We start from the raw sequence: 17,984 nt of genomic DNA on the forward strand, positions 1-17,984 counted from the left end.
CATGCACTTTCTTGTTCTCAAGTACAAGGTTGTCGATAGTGTTTTTCATTTCTTTGACCATCGAGGTCAATGAATCTATTGCAGATACAAGGTTTTTAACAGACTGAACATCTTCATCTTCTTGACTTTGGGGAGCATTACAACACTTTTTCTTTTCATTGCAACTAACATGTGAATATTTATCACACTCAACACAATAAAATCTTTTTTTAAGAGCAGGATTACCACAATACCAGTACAGTACTTTATCTGCACAACTACTTGACGCCGGCATCTTGACTACGTTTTATCAATACCAAGACAGCTTCCAGATCTACCTGCAACACTTAAACACCGTAAGTGACTAATGAAGAGATGGACGCTGCGCTGGTGGGAGGGTTTCATGCGAAGCACGTTTCATTTTAAATAAACTGTCTATTATTAAAAGAAATATGGAAATTATCGACAACATTAACGATCATCACAACTAAACTAAAACAATCTTCTTCAAACAAAACCATCGAATCCTACAATAGTTTCCAGAATTTGCTTCTGGAGCACATGGATAGTTCAAGGTGGTGCTATGGTATTTGGTGCGTCCAAGATAAATAAACAATCACCTTCGTTGAAGTACTTGTCCATATATTTTAACAAATCCAGAAACGTTTTAACGCGGACACCCTTTATTACATTTGAGAGAAATATCTTCCACAATTCCTCGGATTGCTCTTTTCTCTTTAGTTTTTTCCTCTCTTCATATCTCCGATTTACAAACCAACGTGCTACTTTTTTCTCAGAAACACCCAACATTCGTGAGAACTGCTTACGCTGTTCCGCCGTGGTGTACCTGTTTTTGCCATATGCTTGCTTCAGGATAGTCAGCTGAGTTTTGTTCATTTTAAATCGACGAAGTTTTTGTTTGGATTGGCTTAACGTTGTTATGTCTGTGGTGAAATACGTAATTAGTGGACAGAAGAATAAGAAAGCAGATGAAACTAAAGACTTACTTTTAGGTTTTGGAAGCTTCGTTGTGTCTTCGTTATTCATAGTGTGGTTATTAAGAATCTAAGGTTATTAAAGTTAGCTATGGGAACTTACGAATTAACTATGATTTACCTTTTCTAAATTAACTGTGGACGTGTATTGTTCTTCAACAGATGGATCTGTGGGTAATTCTGTTATTTTTCTTAGTGTTACAGTGTTCATTTTTAGAAGTATTTAGTAAAATTCTACATGCAATTCTACAAAACTGGTTGGTACTGGCGGTAGCAAAGTTGTAGAAGTTGCTAATGGTATGTCAGCAACCCGCCTGACTAAAGGAACGAAATTACGTCCATTCTGTTTAAGTAATTTTGCGAAAGTTTAAATTAATGCTTTTTGTTAAGCTGTCATAGGACATTAATGTTGTGGATTTTAGATGAAAAAACAGAAATTTGAAAATTTTGGCTCTCCTAATTATTTTTGAGCGACGCGTTAACTAGGTTATAGCGAATAAAAAACTGTTTCTAAATCATTCATCATTATTGTGTAAGACCTTGTGGTATTAACAAAAACAAATAAAGAAGCCATGAGCTTACAACAAAATCGCGAAAAGTTTGAAAAATCGAGACCATGTGGAGTAACAATAACGTTTTCCGTTCAATCGCAATTATAGAAATCAGAATTTTCGCAATTTTCCTAAACTTCCATAATCCAAAAAGTACCATGAGTGATGCTATCAATAACTGAATGTCTGCCATTAAATACCAAACCTGAGGCACTAAAGTTTTCTTACGGTTAACCATGTACTCTTTTCTATTTTCTAGAAATTGAAAATTGACTCTATTTAGCTTAAACACCACAGTGTACTTAATACCCTTCTTTTGGTAAATTATATTTTAAGAACATGACCATTTTTTGGCATTGTCATTATTGTTGCCACCGGAATTTTTGTGGCTTTATGATTTGTAAGATTTATAAAAGTTCTTTAAGTACCTACACCTAGTGTAGAGACGTTCTGCATAGGGGTTGGTTATCCCTACATTAATTTTAATGTCACACTTCATTTAGATTCACCGGACACCTCAAATTTGTTTGCACATGTATTTCAAAAACATCCTATATACCACAACATATGAAAACTTTATTCAACATACTACACTATGTAAAATTAATAACACAGATAATCCACCCTGTCAATTACAAAATCATAATTTCAGTTTCCATTTTGCTTCCATGATACGTACTTTCCTTCTCTTATTTCTAAGTAAATGGCAAAATCTTCACAAATATTTGCATACTCTTCTATTTCATTTTTCGTCGCACTAACGTCAGCCCCTGAATTTATCAAAAACTTCACCATTGGAAGATCTTCGTTTACTGCAGCAATAGACAATGGACACTTCTTATTGCCATCAACTTTATCCTTAATATCATTCTTTCGTGACAGAAAATATTCCACCATTTGTTGATTCCCCCGTTCCACAGCTTTCGTCACAGGAGAAAACCCAGTTTCAAAATTAACATCTACGTCGATCTTCAATAACTCGACGAAAGCTTTCACCATTTCCAAATTATTGTCTTCTATCAACTGTTGAAAATACGAAAGATTATTGTCCCCGTTGTTAATTGTGGCACCTTTATCACTCAAGTATGACGAAATATCTCCATTACCAGTTTCTAAAGCTCTGATTAAGGGCAATTTTCCGCTTCTATCAGGCAAATTTACACTAGCTCCCTTTTCCACTAATACCTTCACAATGTTGACTTCCTCAGTTTCGATTGCTTTTGATAAAACAGTATACCCATTTCTGTATATTACATTGAGCTCTACATTTTTCGTCATCAATAAATTGACAATTTGTAAGTCCCCCAAAATCACGGCTTCAAAAAGGGCTGTTTGGATGGTATGTTCAGCTCCGTGTTGTAGCAACAGTTGCACAATTTGTAAGTTTTGTGTCTTCACGGCAAGCTGAAGAGGAGTTTGACCATTCACAGTTTTACAAGAGTTGGCGTTTAAAGTAAGAAGACACTGGACCACTTTGATGTTCTGTGATTGGATAGCTCTTGCCAATAGGGTGAATCCTTGATCGTCAGTTTGATTAACATTTTTTCCTTGAAGAAAACTTGTTACGTCTTGCAAGGTTTCTTCTTTAAGTGCATCTTCTGATGTTTGTTCTTCTTTTGGAACAGTGTCTACTTTGGTGACTAATTTTATCGTAGTTTTCCTTGTCCCCTGAACCTTTAGTTTCTTGTAATTTACAAACTCTTTCTGCCTCACGGTTCTAGCTGCCACTTTTTCTTCAAAATAGTTTAAAATACTGGGATCATTTAACCTTTGTGCTACTGCAAGTGCACAATCCCCATTACGGTCAAATTGATTGATATCAGCACCTTTCGAAAACAAAAGTTTAACAATTTCAAGTCTATTGTTAACCACTGCAAGAGTGATGGGAAGCCTTCCACAATCATCACACTGACTAACATCGGCACCACTTACCAGCAACAACTGGACAATTTCGTCTTTGTTCAAAGACAGTGCTTGGTTCAGTGGAGTACGACCAAATGCGTCCTTTTCATTAACTTCAGCTCCTCTTTTTATCAAAATGTCAATAACTTGTAAAGTACAGTTGCTTCGTATGGCAGCTATCAATGGCGTGACTTTGTTAGTAGTGTTGCAATGAAGGTCTGGAGATTTTTTTATGAGGTACTCAATTATTTCAAAATTGTTTTTTTCCACAGCTTTTGCAAATATGGAACAGTCAGCTAAAGGCCAGGTTGCATTGATGTCTGCTCCATGCTCCATGCATTTCGTAAGAAGGTGTAAGTTGTTGGAATTTATGGCGGTAATTAGGAGGTCTATCTTGGAGAGGCGGCGAGACATTTTTTTGAAGAGTGGGGCTGAAATAGTGAATTAAAATTTATCAGTTCCTTTTGTTTTATAAAGACATAAACATTTAGAAAATAGAGAAGAATAAGTTAACTAATAAGAATAATCAGTGCTAAAAAATTCTTAATCGTAATTTATTTCTAGAGCCCTTTGGAAGCACATATATTAACACTAGCAGTGAAAAACAAAAAGTAAATATATTCATACCTTTTTGTGCGACGGAAATTGCACCTAACTACGAAAATTTCAACACACATTTGCACTCGTATCGTTTACTAACCCGATAAGGGAGATATATAAAAATATATCTATCCTGTTTACTAAATTAGATAACAAATTTGCAACATCTCTGATGAGTGATAGAAAACAATGATGATTGTTGATAGTAGTTAATTATATTTTTATTTTTACATCTGTATAAACACACCCCAATTGATTGTAAGTACTCGTGCCAGGGACGTACTTTTAAAATTTCAGTGTGTCGTCAAACATTTAAAATTCGGATCTCACTGCAAGGAGACTCGCAAAGTTTACAAGAATCTTGATAACATTGTTAATGAAGAATGTCTTGTTAGGGAACTTCCAGCCAAAGGAAAATTTAAATGATCCTTATAACTAGTTTGAAACGCTTTTATAGAATTGAGGTAAGTATTACTGGTTGCCTAAAAGATCGTAACGAAGTTTAACTTTGTTTTTTTTCATCAATTCATTATTCTTTGAGAACTGCTGGAGTCATGTGAGCTCTGTAAGAAATGTTTCGTATTTCTATATTATGCTTTCAAAAACACAAAGATGGTTACTGGGAAGGCAAGAAAAACAAATGCTACATTTTATTGGTAAAATGTAATCAAAACGGTAAATTTCTGCCAGTACAAAATCCTGAACATGTTTATCTACATCTAGTTTAACAAATGATTGATCACAGTCTTCGCCTGAATCACTTCATCCTAAATTCCATTTTTCCATACACCTCTCTAAATCCAAATTATGACTTTCCTTGACCTTATTAAAAATCATTTCCTTAAATTTAGATCCCATTTCGATACTGTCACACTTCTCCATCAAGAATTTAACAATTTCAAAGTTTCGTCCTTCTACCGCTTCCACAAGCGCCGCTTGCACTGTATCCTCTGCCCCATTTTCAAGCAAAAACTCGACCAGACCAAAGTCTTCAGTTATCACAGCCCACGAAAGTGGTGGTTTACCCTTGTCACCGACCTTGCAGACATCAGCTTCCATGTTCACTAACAACTCCACAATTTTTCTATGTTGGCAACGTACAGCCGCAGCTAAAGGACTATTTCCATCAGGAGCCAGTCTGTCAACGTTGGCACCCATTTCTACAAGATAATTAACAGCGGACAAGTGGCCTCCGATTATCGCCTCGATCAAAGGTGTTTTTCTGCTGCGACCAACCTTATCAACGACTGCACCTTTATTGACCAAGAATTTAGCAACGTTGGCTCTTCCTTCCTGTGCTGCATAAATCAGAGGCGTGTTTCCTTTGTCGTCGATTTTATTAACACAAAAGTTTCGCCAAAACATCAACTTGACTGCGTCGAAGTCGTTACGCGAGATGGCCCAGTGAATCGCCGTTTTGCCTCCTTCTCCGACTTTGAATATGTCTGCTTTTTTCCGGAGGAGGTATTTAATGATGTCCTTGCGGCCGCGTTTTGTCGCGTTCGCCAGGGGGGTGTTACCATCGGCGTCAAGAGAGTTGATGTTTGCTTTGCTGTTTATTGCTTGTTGGATGGATGGTAAGTTTCCGGTTCGGATGTTTTCGAACAGAAATGAGTCCTTATTCTAACAAAAATAATAAAATAGTAAAATAAAATTTGCTGGTAGTTAAATCTTACATCTTCTCCAAGCATGTTGTTCAACTTTATTCCTTCCTTTCTTTCAATTGGACAAGCGAAAACCACCAGCACAGCCACTATAATTAAGTTTTTTACACTTTGTTCTGTTACATGATTGTTGCTGATGTGCCGGCACGAATAGATTGAAATCTTGTCGGTTTAAAATCCACTTTTATGTACCCAGGCATCCAATCGTTAAGTTTATGCAATGTTGCGCAACATGAGGTCCGGTGTGGAAACACAATTCAAACATTGAGTGATAATTTGATGTTTATCTTTTTTTTTTAATTTTAGACCTAAACTCATAAATGTATTTTAAATATACAGGGTGAGTCTGAGTATTATAATAACGGAACCCTGAGCTATTTTCAATGCAATACAACATACGAGTACATCTATCAGTTATTGCTAGATTCCAAAATAAACGCATACGTTTTTAATACTACTCTGCGAATATTACAGTGTGTTAAAAATTAAAAATTCCATAATTCAGTTTGCGTCGAATTATATATTATCATTTTTGGAATCAACAGTGTTTGAGGTATTTAGATAATTATTTTCGTTTTGTTAAGTATTAATAAAACAACTTATTCATTAAGTATTTGATTAAATAAAATGTCTGAGTGCAAATATCTCAGTGGAAGCCAAAAGAGGAAACTTCAGCTTCAACATGAAGAGGAACTAGCAAAATGTCGAAAAGTCACAAGTTTTTTTACACCTCAACCTTCTACTTCAACTTCAAATAACTCAACTGATAAAAATGAAGTTTTTTGAAAAGTGTGAAAAACATGATTAAAGACGAGGCAAAACAAATCGTAAGTGATACATTTAACGATAAATCTAAAGATATAGTATTATGGCCGAATTTTATCAATGAAAATTTAGCTCGTTTTTTCAAAATAAAAGGGAAGACAATACTTACTCTTAGTTTATCAGGATTTATAAGTGTTGATATTATAGAAAACTACCCTTTTGCTAACTGTATTACCGACATAAGCTTGCGCATGTGCGCACTTGACACAGTAAGTTCAGTTGATGTACCACGTTGTTGCAATACACATTTCAATCGTTTCGTTTAGTTTTATTCACCTATAATTTCCAAACAATCAATTCCACTGGATAAAGCAAAACCTTGCTACAGGTTATGGGCCCAGGGTACTGCTGATTGTTTGGCCGCGTGTAAAAATAAGGTGAATCCGATATATCTCAGTGATAAAAACTTTTGTGTTCCGGCAACAAAATGGCAGCGTCCACGCTACCACCGATCGAAAAACTACTAGGGCGCGAAAACTTCAACTCATGGAAATTCGCAATGCAAACATATTTGGAGCATGAAGAGTTGTGGGAATGTGTTGAGGGTACGAACACTACGGCAAAACAAGTTGCAAAGGCTAAGGCCAAAATAATCCTGTCGATACACCCCATAAACTATGTCCACGTGCAAAATGCGAAGACAGCGAAAGAGGCATGGGAAAATTTAATCAAGGCCTTCGACGATAAAACTCAGTTGGAAAATTGTGATTCCGTAGAAGAGTACGTTAACAAGATTATTTCAACAGGACATAAATTGACGAATATTGGTTTTGTTGTAAGTGATGAATGGCTCGGGACGTTATTACTTGCTGGATTGCCAGACCATTATCGCCCAATGATAATGGGACTAGAAAGCTCCGGTATCGCCATTACCAGTGACTCGATCAAGGTGAAACTATTACAAGAGGTCAAGGTCGATACAAGCAGTTCAAACAAAAATGGAGTAGCGTTCTTCGGAAACCACGCCGAAAAGAAGAACTATACTAAAAATGGGCCACGGTGTTTTGAATGTAATAAAATTGGTCATCTCGGGAAGAATTGTTTTAAACGAAAGGCTCGCCTGCAGAGAGAAAATGGCAAATCTTCCAACACGAAGGAAGCGAAATCCTTCTTAACAGTCTTGTCAACCGGAAACGATCATGTTGAAAAAAATGAATGGTATATCGACTCCGGCGCATCGGTCCATCTAACGAACGACAAAACATGGCTGACATCCGCAAGCAAACCTCCTTCATCCACGCAGGAAATTATAGTAGCCAATAAAAATCGTCTAAATGTCGATGCAGTGGGGGAGGTAAATTTGGACGTTTGTACAGGTGGTACACCTGACAAAATAAACGTAAAAGAGGTTATGTTTGTGCCAGATTTGACAACAAACTTGCTGTCTGTGAGTAAAATAACCAATAAGGGGCACAAGGTGTACTTTGAGAGCAGTAAATGCAGTATATACGACAAAAGCAACGCCCTCATCGCCAGTGCCACACTGAAGAATGGCATGTACAAACTGGATCGACCGAAAAATAAGGTGCACGGTGCTAACTCAGTATCGGTTGCTGACAATATACATCTATGGCATAGCAGACTAGGCCATCCGTCAACGGACAGCATGAACCGAATGAAAAACGGGGTCGTTACGGGAACGAATTTCAAAAATTCGCTGAGTGAACCTTGCGAGGTATGTGTGCAGGGCAAACAACACCGTCTACCATTTAAGCCACATGTCAAGAACTCAAGCCGACCCTTGGAACTAATCCATTCAGACCTATGTGGTCCTATGGAGGAAAATTCATTGGGAGGATCAAAATACTTTCTCACTTTTGTGGACGACTTCACCCACAAAGTATTTGTTTACTTCCTAAGAAACAAATCAGAAGTACACGATGTTTTCCAAGAATTCAAGAATATGGTAGAGAATCAGACGGGAAATAGAATCAAGACTCTGAGGACTGACAATGGAACTGAATATGTCAACAACAGGTTGCTCAAGCTGCTGAAATTGTCTGGTATTTGTCACCAAACAACGATTCCACATACGCCCGAACAAAATGGAGTTGCAGAGCGGATGAACCGCACCATCATAGAAAAAACGCGTTGCTTATTAATTGGTGCCAATTTGAAGAAAAGGTTTTGGGCAGAAGCCGTAAATACAGCTGTCCACTTGATCAACAGAGCACCGACAAGAACATTGAAAGACGTCACACCAAATGAAGCTTACACAGGTAAGAAACCTGATCTATCCTATTTAAAAGTGTTTGGTTGTAGGGCATTTGTTCACGTGCCTAAACAACAACGCAGAAAATTGGACCCGAAGTCAGAAGAATGCATTCATGTGGGCTATGCAAATGGTTCGAAAGGCTACTGGCTCTATCACATAAGAAAACAGAAAATTGTGGAGGCTAGAGATGTTGTATTTTTTGAAAAAGAACTTCCAAAGGCATCGCAATGTGAAAACAATGATTGGTTGTTTTACCCAATCACCGATGAAACGAACCTCCATGATCATACCGAAGAAAGTGAAGAGTGTGAGATCGAAGAAACTCAAGCAGACGAAATTGATGAACAAGAAATTGAAGAAATTCAGGTTGAATGTAATGTCCATGAAATTGAAACCAATGATGATGTTGAGCAAGTCGAAAACACCGAAAGAGAAGAACCCGCTATAAGAAAATCACGTAGGGAAAGAAAAGCAAAGGAATTTTCTGAATATATTTGCTACCATGTTCAGTCGTTGACGAGGGAGCCCAAAAATGTTGAAGAAGCTGTTTCGAGTCCTGAGTGTACAAGATGGCTTGAAGCAATGCAAGTTGAATACGATGCACTCATTGAAAACAAAACATGGACTCTCACAGATTTGCCAACCAATGCTAAAGTGATTGACAGCAAATGGGTATTTAAAACAAAATTAGATCAAGACGGGAACATAGATCGATTTAAAGCCAGACTTGTAGTGAAAGGTTGTTGTCAACGTAAGGGGATAGATTATCAAGAAACCTATTCACCTGTGGTACGATACAATTCGATTAGATTGATCTTAGGCCTTGCAGTCAAGTATGACTTTGACATTGATCATATGGACGCAGTGACTGCGTTCTTGCAAGGAGATCTTAACGATGACATTTTTATTCAGCAGCCTGAATTATTTGAAGTTAGAGGCCAAGAAAATAAAGTTTGCAAATTAAACAAGGCAATGTATGGTTTGAAGCAAGCTGGAAGACAATGGAATTTGAAGTTACATCAAGCGTTTATAGAAATTGGGCTAAATCAATCAAAACGAGATGAGTGCATATATTATCTTTGCAAGGATAATAAGATTGTCATTGTCGCAGTCTATGTAGATGATTTACTCATTTTGGGCAACGATTCAAAAATGAAAAATGAATTGAAGAAAGAATTGGAAAGCAGATTCAAAATGAAAGATTTGGGAGAATTACAGTATATCCTGGGAATTCGGGTAACAAGAGACAGAAAAGAGGGCAAATTATGGTTGGACCAATCAAAATATTTAGAAGAGGTTTTATCAAAATTCAACATGGCAAACTGCAATCCGACTAAAACTCCGTTAAGTCCATCCGAGAAGCTAACGAAAGAAATGTGCCCCAAATCCACGAACGAGGTTCAAAACATGGAGAATGTACCATATCAAGAGGCAGTTGGGTCATTGATGTATGCATGTCAGGGTACGCGTCCGGACCTGGCATATTCTCTAGCGTTATTGAGCCGATTTAACAATAATCCAGGCTCTGCTCACTGGTCAGCTGTGAAACGAGTCCTTCGATACATCCAAGGCACAAAGGACTTCAGACTCTGTTTTACAAGGACAGAGAATGGAAAACTTGCAGGTTTTTGTGACGCAGACTGGGCAGGTGATGAAGATGAGAGACGGTCAACCACAGGATATGTCTTTACATTCCAAGGGGCCCCTGTATCATGGAATAGCAAGAAACAACCCACCATTGCTTTATCCACAACTGAAGCAGAATACATGGCTCTAAGTGCAGCGGCGCAAGAAGCTATTTGGTTACAGGGCCTTCTAAATGAATTAATGCCTGAAGTCGATGACGAAGGACCTATTCTGAAATGTGACAATAAAAGCGCAGTGGATCTGAGTCGAGTGGGAGGATACAGAGCAAGGACAAAGCACATAGATGTGAGACATCATTTCCTTCGTGAGCAAATTCAAGAAAAGGCCATACAAGTTCAACACATTGCTTCGAAGGAAATGACAGCTGATGTGATGACCAAAGCATTACCTCTGGAACTGCATGAAAAGCACCTGAAGGAAATGGGACTCAAGAAGCGTTAATTTTACTTTATTTAAATTTAAAATTATTTTTTGTTGATAGTTGTAGTTTTCTAGTGGGAGTGTTGATATTATAGAAAACTACCCTTTTGCTAACTGTATTACCGACATAAGCTTGCGCATGTGCGCACTTGACACAGTAAGTTCAGTTGATGTACCACGTTGTTGCAATACACATTTCAATCGTTTCGTTTAGTTTTATTCACCTATAATTTCCAAACAATCAATTCCACTGGATAAAGCAAAACCTTGCTACAATAAGGGACAGAACAGACAATTTACGAACAAATACTTTCTGAAACGTTTAAAAAATGGGCAACAATTAACGAGATCTTGGTTATCCTATTCGAAAAGCAAAGGACGTGTTTTCTGTCTAGTGTGCTAGTGTGCAAATTATTCTCCAGAACATAAACAAAATTAATGCGCACAATTCAAGGTAGTAAATCAATAGACGATTTCGGTAAGGAAATTGAAGATCTCTGTAAATTTAACAATATCCCAAGCTAATGGAGATGATGATAATTTTAAGGTACTAAAGCCCGTGAACGAAAGAATTGCCATCAAACAATTTTCAGATGGGTTACGAGATTCCAAACTTAGTACGGTAATAACAGCTCGAAATTTTACCAGTTCAAAAGACTGTATTAGATCTGCCATTGATGAAAATGCTACTCGAAGGCATGAAAATGATTCACAGGTCTTATCCATGTCTACTCGTGGCAGAAGATCAAAATTTTATCAAGATAGGAGTCGTGGTCAATTTGAAAGGAATCATTTCAGAAACCATCAATATAGAGGTCGAAATACATACAATCAGATTCCAAATAGGCGAAATACAAATAATCAAAATTTAAACAATCGCACTACAAACAGTCAATATTCAAATTTCCGTAATCAGGTGAATCATACTGTAGGAGAAAATATGCGGGAACAGTTTTTTCGTGCCCAAGCAAATTAATCAAATCAATGCATATTCAGGAGTAGATTGCATAAAAGTTAATATCAAAGAAAACAAATTAAGGTTCTTAGTAGATACTGGAGCTAGTTTGTCACCGATAAAGTTACATAGTTTACCTCATGGCACTATAATTCAACAAGATAGAATAAAAATTAGAGGAATAGGAGGTAACATTTTCTCAGAAGGATTTGCATATTTAACTGTAGATATAAAGGGAAACATTTTTCAACAAAAATTTTACGTTTTTAAAAATTTGAATTGTGTAAATGATGAAATTCTTGGTAGAAATTTTATTAAAAAACACAAAGGAAATATTAATTACGCGGAAAATACAATGACATTGTCAAATTGCCACAGTACAGTAACAGTACCTTTGGAATCAGACCAGAATCACAATATTTTAGTAATTCCACCACGTTGCGAAATAATTCAGTATTTACCAATAACAACTAATGAAGATTGTGTAGTATTACCGAAACAATTAGGTAAAAATGTGTTTTTAGCAGGAGTTGTTGCGAGACCTCGAAACTCAGAAATACCGGTAAAAATTTTATACTAACGAAGAGGAAATTCGATTAAAAACATGGATTCCTAAAACTCACAAATTAAGTGATTATAAGTATTGCAAATTTGATTTAACACAAAATTCAGTCGATAGAGTTAAAGAAGTTTTAGATACTATCAATGCTGATAAATTAAACAAAGAAGAGCGAGATTTTATCATGAAAATTTGTGCTAAATATGCAGATATTTTCCATTTACCAAATGATAAATTGTCAACAACAAATATTTATGAACAATCAATAACTTTGAAAGAAAATACAAAACCAGTTTACGTTAAGCCTTATAGAATACCACATGCGCAAAAAACCGAAGTTGACACGCAGATACCTCAAATGTGTGATAATAATATTATTGAACCTACGAAAAGCGAATGGTCATCACCTATTTTCCTAGTACCTAAAAAGGTAGGCGTAAGTAATCAAAAGAAATGGAGATTAGTGGTCGACTATCGTCTTTAAATCAGAAAATTCAGGATGATAAATTTCCACTTCCCAACATAACAGATATTTTTGACTCACTTTCAGGTGCAGTATATTTTTCTCATTTAGATCTTAGTCAAGGATATTATCAAGTAAAACTAGGTAAAGATAGTAGACCCTTCACAGCATTTACAACGAGTCAAGGACAATTTCAGATGAAGAGGCTTCCAATGGATTTAAAAACAAGTCCTAGTTCGTTTTCACGTATAATGCCAGTTGCAATGTCAGGCCTAAACTATGAAAGTTGTTTCGTATATTTAGACAATTTAATAGTTTTTGGAAGAAATTTGAACGATCACAATTCTAATTTAATTAAAGCTTTTGAGAGGCTCCGAAAAGTAAATTTAAAGCTCAATCCTAACAAATGAGAATTTTTAAAGAAAGAAATATTATATTTAGGACACATCATAACTTCTGAAGGTATTTTACCCGATCCAAACAAAATTCAAGTGCTAAAAGAGTATCCCGTTCCGAAAAATTCCGATGAAGTCAAAAGATTTGTAGCTTTTGCAAATTACAATAGGAAATAAGTATATACCAAACTTTGCTGAAATTGCCATACCGTTAAATTTTTTAAGTAGGAAAAATGTTAACTTTAACTGGACAAAAGAATGTGAAGAATCATTTCGAACTTTGAAAGAATCGTTAATACAACCACCCGTGCTTCAATATCCAATTTTTTCTGAAAATAATGAATTTATTGTTCAAACGGATGCAAGTGGGTTTGCAGTAGGAGCAGTGTTATCGAATAAAAATAGAAAGCCAGTTGCTTATGCAAGCAGAAGTTTAAATAAAGCTGAAGTACGATATTCTACTATTGAAAAAGAATTACTCGCCATTGTATGGGCAGTAAAACATTTCCGACCTTACTTATATGGTAAACATTTCAAAATTTTAACAGATCACCGACCATTAATTTATTTATTCAATATGACAAATCCATCAAGTAGACTCACAAAATTTAGGTTGTGTTTAGAGGAATATGATTTTACAGTAGAGTATGTAAAAGGATGTGGAGGTAATGTAGCTGCAGATGCGTTGTCACGTGTTTTTATTAACAATATTACATCAGATGAGTTAAAAAGCATGAATGAAAAAATACTTACTGTTATGACTAGAGCAAAACAGAAAACGATGCAAAATGAACTACAATCAAACAAGGCGGAAGAGAATTTAGATAATATAAGGACTGGCCATCCGAGTGTTGTAGAGATTCTTAAAAAGCCAGCAGACAGTGTAGAACTTGTAATAACTAACGAATCAGAAATAAACAAAAAGCTTAAATTGGAACATACAATGTCCAAAAATAAAAATTTTCTGTACAACCCTTCCTTGTCAGCTTTGTATATGAATCTAAATTCTTTATCAATGATAGCGCGAGACGAATTGTTGAAAGATTTAGAAATTCTATGCAGGAAATAAATGTGCAAGAATTAATCGTTATTAAAAATGAAAGTAATATGCATGAAGTCAAAAAGCTAGCTAGTATGATTAATGAATATAAGAAAGCCGTAGGATTAAATAATAATAAAGATTTTCCAAGAATATGTGTTGTAAATAATCCTAAAAGAATCACAGACGATGATATGAAAAAAGTTATTTTAAATGACTTTCATTTACTTCCAACTAGCGGACATGCGGGTGTAAAGCGCATGACAAATAATACTAAAAAATATTACTTTTGGAAAGGCATGACAGAGGATATTAGTAATTTTGTTAAACATTGTGATAGTTGCCAAAGGCAGAAATATAGTAACAGTATAAAGGAACCTATGGTAGTAACGACAACAGCAAGCACTGCATTTGAAAAAATATATCTAGATATTGTAGGTCCAATCGAAAGAGACGCAAGTAATTTTTCATATATTTTAACCTTACAATGTGAACTAACAAAATATGTAGAAGCTTATCCCTTAGAAAAAAAAGAAACTATAACTACCGCTCAGGCATTTGTCGAAAATTTTATTTTAAGAAATGGAGTTCCTAAAATAATAGCCACTGATCAAGGAACTGAATTTATTTCAAGTACAATGAATGAAGTTTGCAGTTTGCTAAAAATTGATACAATTCATTCAACAGCATATCATCATGAGAGTACAGGCGCTTTGGAAAATTCACATAAAGTTTTAGGTGCATATTTAAGAACCATGTGTAATAATCAGGCAACAAACTGGAGTTCTTGAATGCCTTATTGGTGTTTCAGTTATAATACAACTGTTCGTACTGAAATTCAATACACGCCTTTTGAATTAGTATTTGGTAAGATATGTAGTCTTCCAACGCATTTAACTACATGCGTAGATCCTTTGTATAATTTTAATAGTTATCCATTAGAATTGAAGTTTAGGTTACAACAAGCTCATTTAGATGCTAGGAATAATTTAATTACAAATAAAATTAAAAGCAAACAGATGTATGATAAGAATGTTAGGTCAGCAAAATATGAGAAAGACGATTTAATTTTAATCAAAAAAGAAACAGGTAATAAATTTAGTGTAATTTTTGAAAGACCTTTTAAAGTGACAAAAGACCTATCGCCCAATGTTGAAGTGTTAAAGGACAATAAGAAGTTAGTTGTACATAAAAACAGAACTAAGCGTTATTATAATTAGAATAAGTAATTCTTTTGTGACATTGACATTAGATATCTTAACCTACATAATTGTTTACGAGTGTATTGTTTCTTGCTGATGCATATAACATGTGTTGAAACTGAATCTTGTAACTATTAACCTAGTAGTAAAATTACATGTAATACGAACATATAAAAAAAAAGTGTGTATTTACAAACAATTTTTTCTTTTAAGAAATCCCGGAAGGTGTAGTGGAATAATCAATAAGTAATGTGTGAAAGAGAGAGTGAAAGATTAGAGTAGGGATTAATGTAGATGTAAGCAATAATGTATGTAATAAGACTAATAAGAAATGTATTCAGCAGAGAGTAAGAAGTTAGTAAGTAAGCAGTAAATAGGCAACCAAGCGGTGTAAGGGAGAAGAATAATAAAGATATGTAGTAGTTAAATAGTGAGTCTCAATAGTGCGTAAACTGGCTAAGCTGCCTACCCCCGGCAAGCACTACAATTACATTGTACGTGATGCGAGTTGTGGCAGTTATTAAATTTTTAAGTGAAAGAGGATTGTCATTTAGAGGACATGATGAAAAATGGGGTTCATCACATAATGGAAATTTTATGGGACTTATTATGGAACTTATTGCAGAATTTTATCCTTTTTTGAAGCAACATATAGTGAAATGTCAAACCGAACAACTAGTTGCAAGTTACTGGTCTAAAACGGTTTATGAAGAGATAATCGACATAACGGCAACACAAGTAAGAAAAAAAATTATTGAGGATATAAACGATGCAGATACAAAATATTATTCAATTATTATGGATTCTACTCCAGATTTGTCACGTACGGACCAACTGGCAATTATTTTGAGAAACACTTCCCAAGGAAAAGTTTTTGAAAGATTTTTGTCATTTATACCAATTGACAGTCACACAGGAAATAATTTATTTAATATAGTACATTTATTTTTAGAAGACAATGGTCTTTCAATGAAAAATACGAGGGCAGTCTTATGACAATGCTGCGAATATGAGTGGAAAATATAATGGACTTCAAGCACGTGTTAAGGAAATTAACAAGTTCGCGGATTATGTACCATGTGCAGCTCATTCTTTAAATTTGGTAGGGGTCGAAGCTGCAAGTGTCGTACCGGATGTAATCAGATACTTTGGGGTTGTATAACAACTGTACGTGTTTTTTTCGGCTTCACTTCACCGGTGGAATTTGTTAAATCAACATGCAAAACTGCCACTTTCAGTTAAAGGTTTGAGTCAAACTAGATGGTATAGTCCATACGACGCTGTTCATGCGTTAAAAAAAGTTATAGCTTAATTGTAACCGCATTAGAAACTATTATTAATGATAATTTAGAAAAAAATGACTGCAAGATGGAAGCGAAAAAAATATTAGGTAAGCTATACAAACTCGAAATCGCTATATTGACTGTCGTCTGGGAAGAACTTCTTGAAAGGATTAACAGTCAGTAAAAAGTTACAAGAACCTGGATTAGATGTGTGCGAAGACCTTGCTCTAATAACATCTTTAGAAATATTTATCAAATCTCTTAGAGAAAAATCTAATGAGAAATTAATTAACTATGAATTGCGAGCGAAGGGGTTTAGCAGTAAAGTGGAAGAAAATTATAGTAATGCGAAGAGTAGGATTAAAATTTATAAATATTCGGACCGCACAACAGGGACTAACATTTTAGAAAAATAAACTGTAAAAAGAGTTACATGTGTGGTCCCACATAGGATGTGCTGGTAAAAAAAAGTGTTATCCTGCTAGCAGGAATCCTGAAACACCCGAAATAGTTGATCCAATCACAATGAAGAGTCTACTATCAACGATTAGTTCATTATCTGATAGTGTCAATGACATGAAAAAAGTCATCGCTGATTTGGTTAGTGAGAACAAAAAACTAAGACATGAAATAGATAAATTAACGACGGAAAAGCAACAAGCATCATGTAATCCGTTGGTAAATATTGAAGATTCAACTATTGATGAGGCGATGGAGCGTATTCGTCGTTCTAATAACGTTGTCATTAGTGGTATTCCCGAACCGGAGGGTGCCACCCTAGAGGAGAAAAAAAATTCTGATAAACTAACTATTAAGAATTTTATATTATCAGTCATCCCTACTTTTACTGACGATCATATCATATCCGTATTTCGTCTAGGCCAAAATAATAATAATAATCGTTCTAGGCTTATAAAAGTTGTATTTGACAGTCCAATGATTGTCAACAAATTAGTTAAACGAAGAGGCAATGATGGTATATTTTGCAACAAGGACCTCACTAGACATCAACAAAATCAGGCTTATGTGACTCGCAAAGAATTTAAACAGCGATTAGATAATGGTGAGACAGAAATCAAAATTAAGTACATCAATGGTATGCCTAAAATAGTCAAAGTTGTTCAAGAAAAAAACAAGTAAGTTGCATCCAACGGGATAGTGATTGTTTTAAACTTTTTGTAGCCTACCAGAATGTTCGTGGACTTAATTCTATACTGGCGTCTTATGACTTATTAATCCTATTAACAGAGACTTGGCTATGTGATTCTGTCAGCTCAAGTGAAATTTTTG

At 35.4% G+C, this 17,984-nt stretch overlaps 2 protein-coding genes across 2 annotated transcripts; both read right to left on the reverse strand.

Annotated features, from left to right (window-relative positions):
* Nucleotides 1-2,081: 2,081 nt before the first annotated feature.
* LOC135137988 (putative ankyrin repeat protein RF_0381) lies at nucleotides 2,082-4,130 on the reverse strand. The gene is made up of 2 exons (XM_064067790.1): nucleotides 4,055-4,130; nucleotides 2,082-3,858 (listed from the first exon to the last, which is right to left on the reverse strand). The coding sequence occupies exon 2, from the start codon at nucleotides 3,839-3,841 to the stop codon at nucleotides 2,174-2,176; it is 1,668 nt and encodes a 555-aa protein (XP_063923860.1). The 5' UTR covers nucleotides 3,842-3,858; nucleotides 4,055-4,130; the 3' UTR covers nucleotides 2,082-2,173.
* A 541-nt stretch (nucleotides 4,131-4,671) lies between these two features.
* LOC135138124 (putative ankyrin repeat protein RF_0381) lies at nucleotides 4,672-5,900 on the reverse strand. The gene is made up of 2 exons (XM_064067999.1): nucleotides 5,704-5,900; nucleotides 4,672-5,650 (listed from the first exon to the last, which is right to left on the reverse strand). The coding sequence occupies exons 1-2, from the start codon at nucleotides 5,716-5,718 to the stop codon at nucleotides 4,790-4,792; spliced, it is 876 nt and encodes a 291-aa protein (XP_063924069.1). The 5' UTR covers nucleotides 5,719-5,900; the 3' UTR covers nucleotides 4,672-4,789.
* Between the last annotated feature and the right edge of the window lie 12,084 nt (nucleotides 5,901-17,984).

Source organism: Zophobas morio, unplaced genomic scaffold (genome assembly GCF_036711695.1).
Source record: "Zophobas morio isolate AGI-343-1 ecotype UQ-CSIRO unplaced genomic scaffold, CSIRO_AGI_Zmor_V1 ptg000030l, whole genome shotgun sequence".
Classification (NCBI taxonomy): Eukaryota; Metazoa; Arthropoda; class Insecta; order Coleoptera; family Tenebrionidae; genus Zophobas; species Zophobas morio.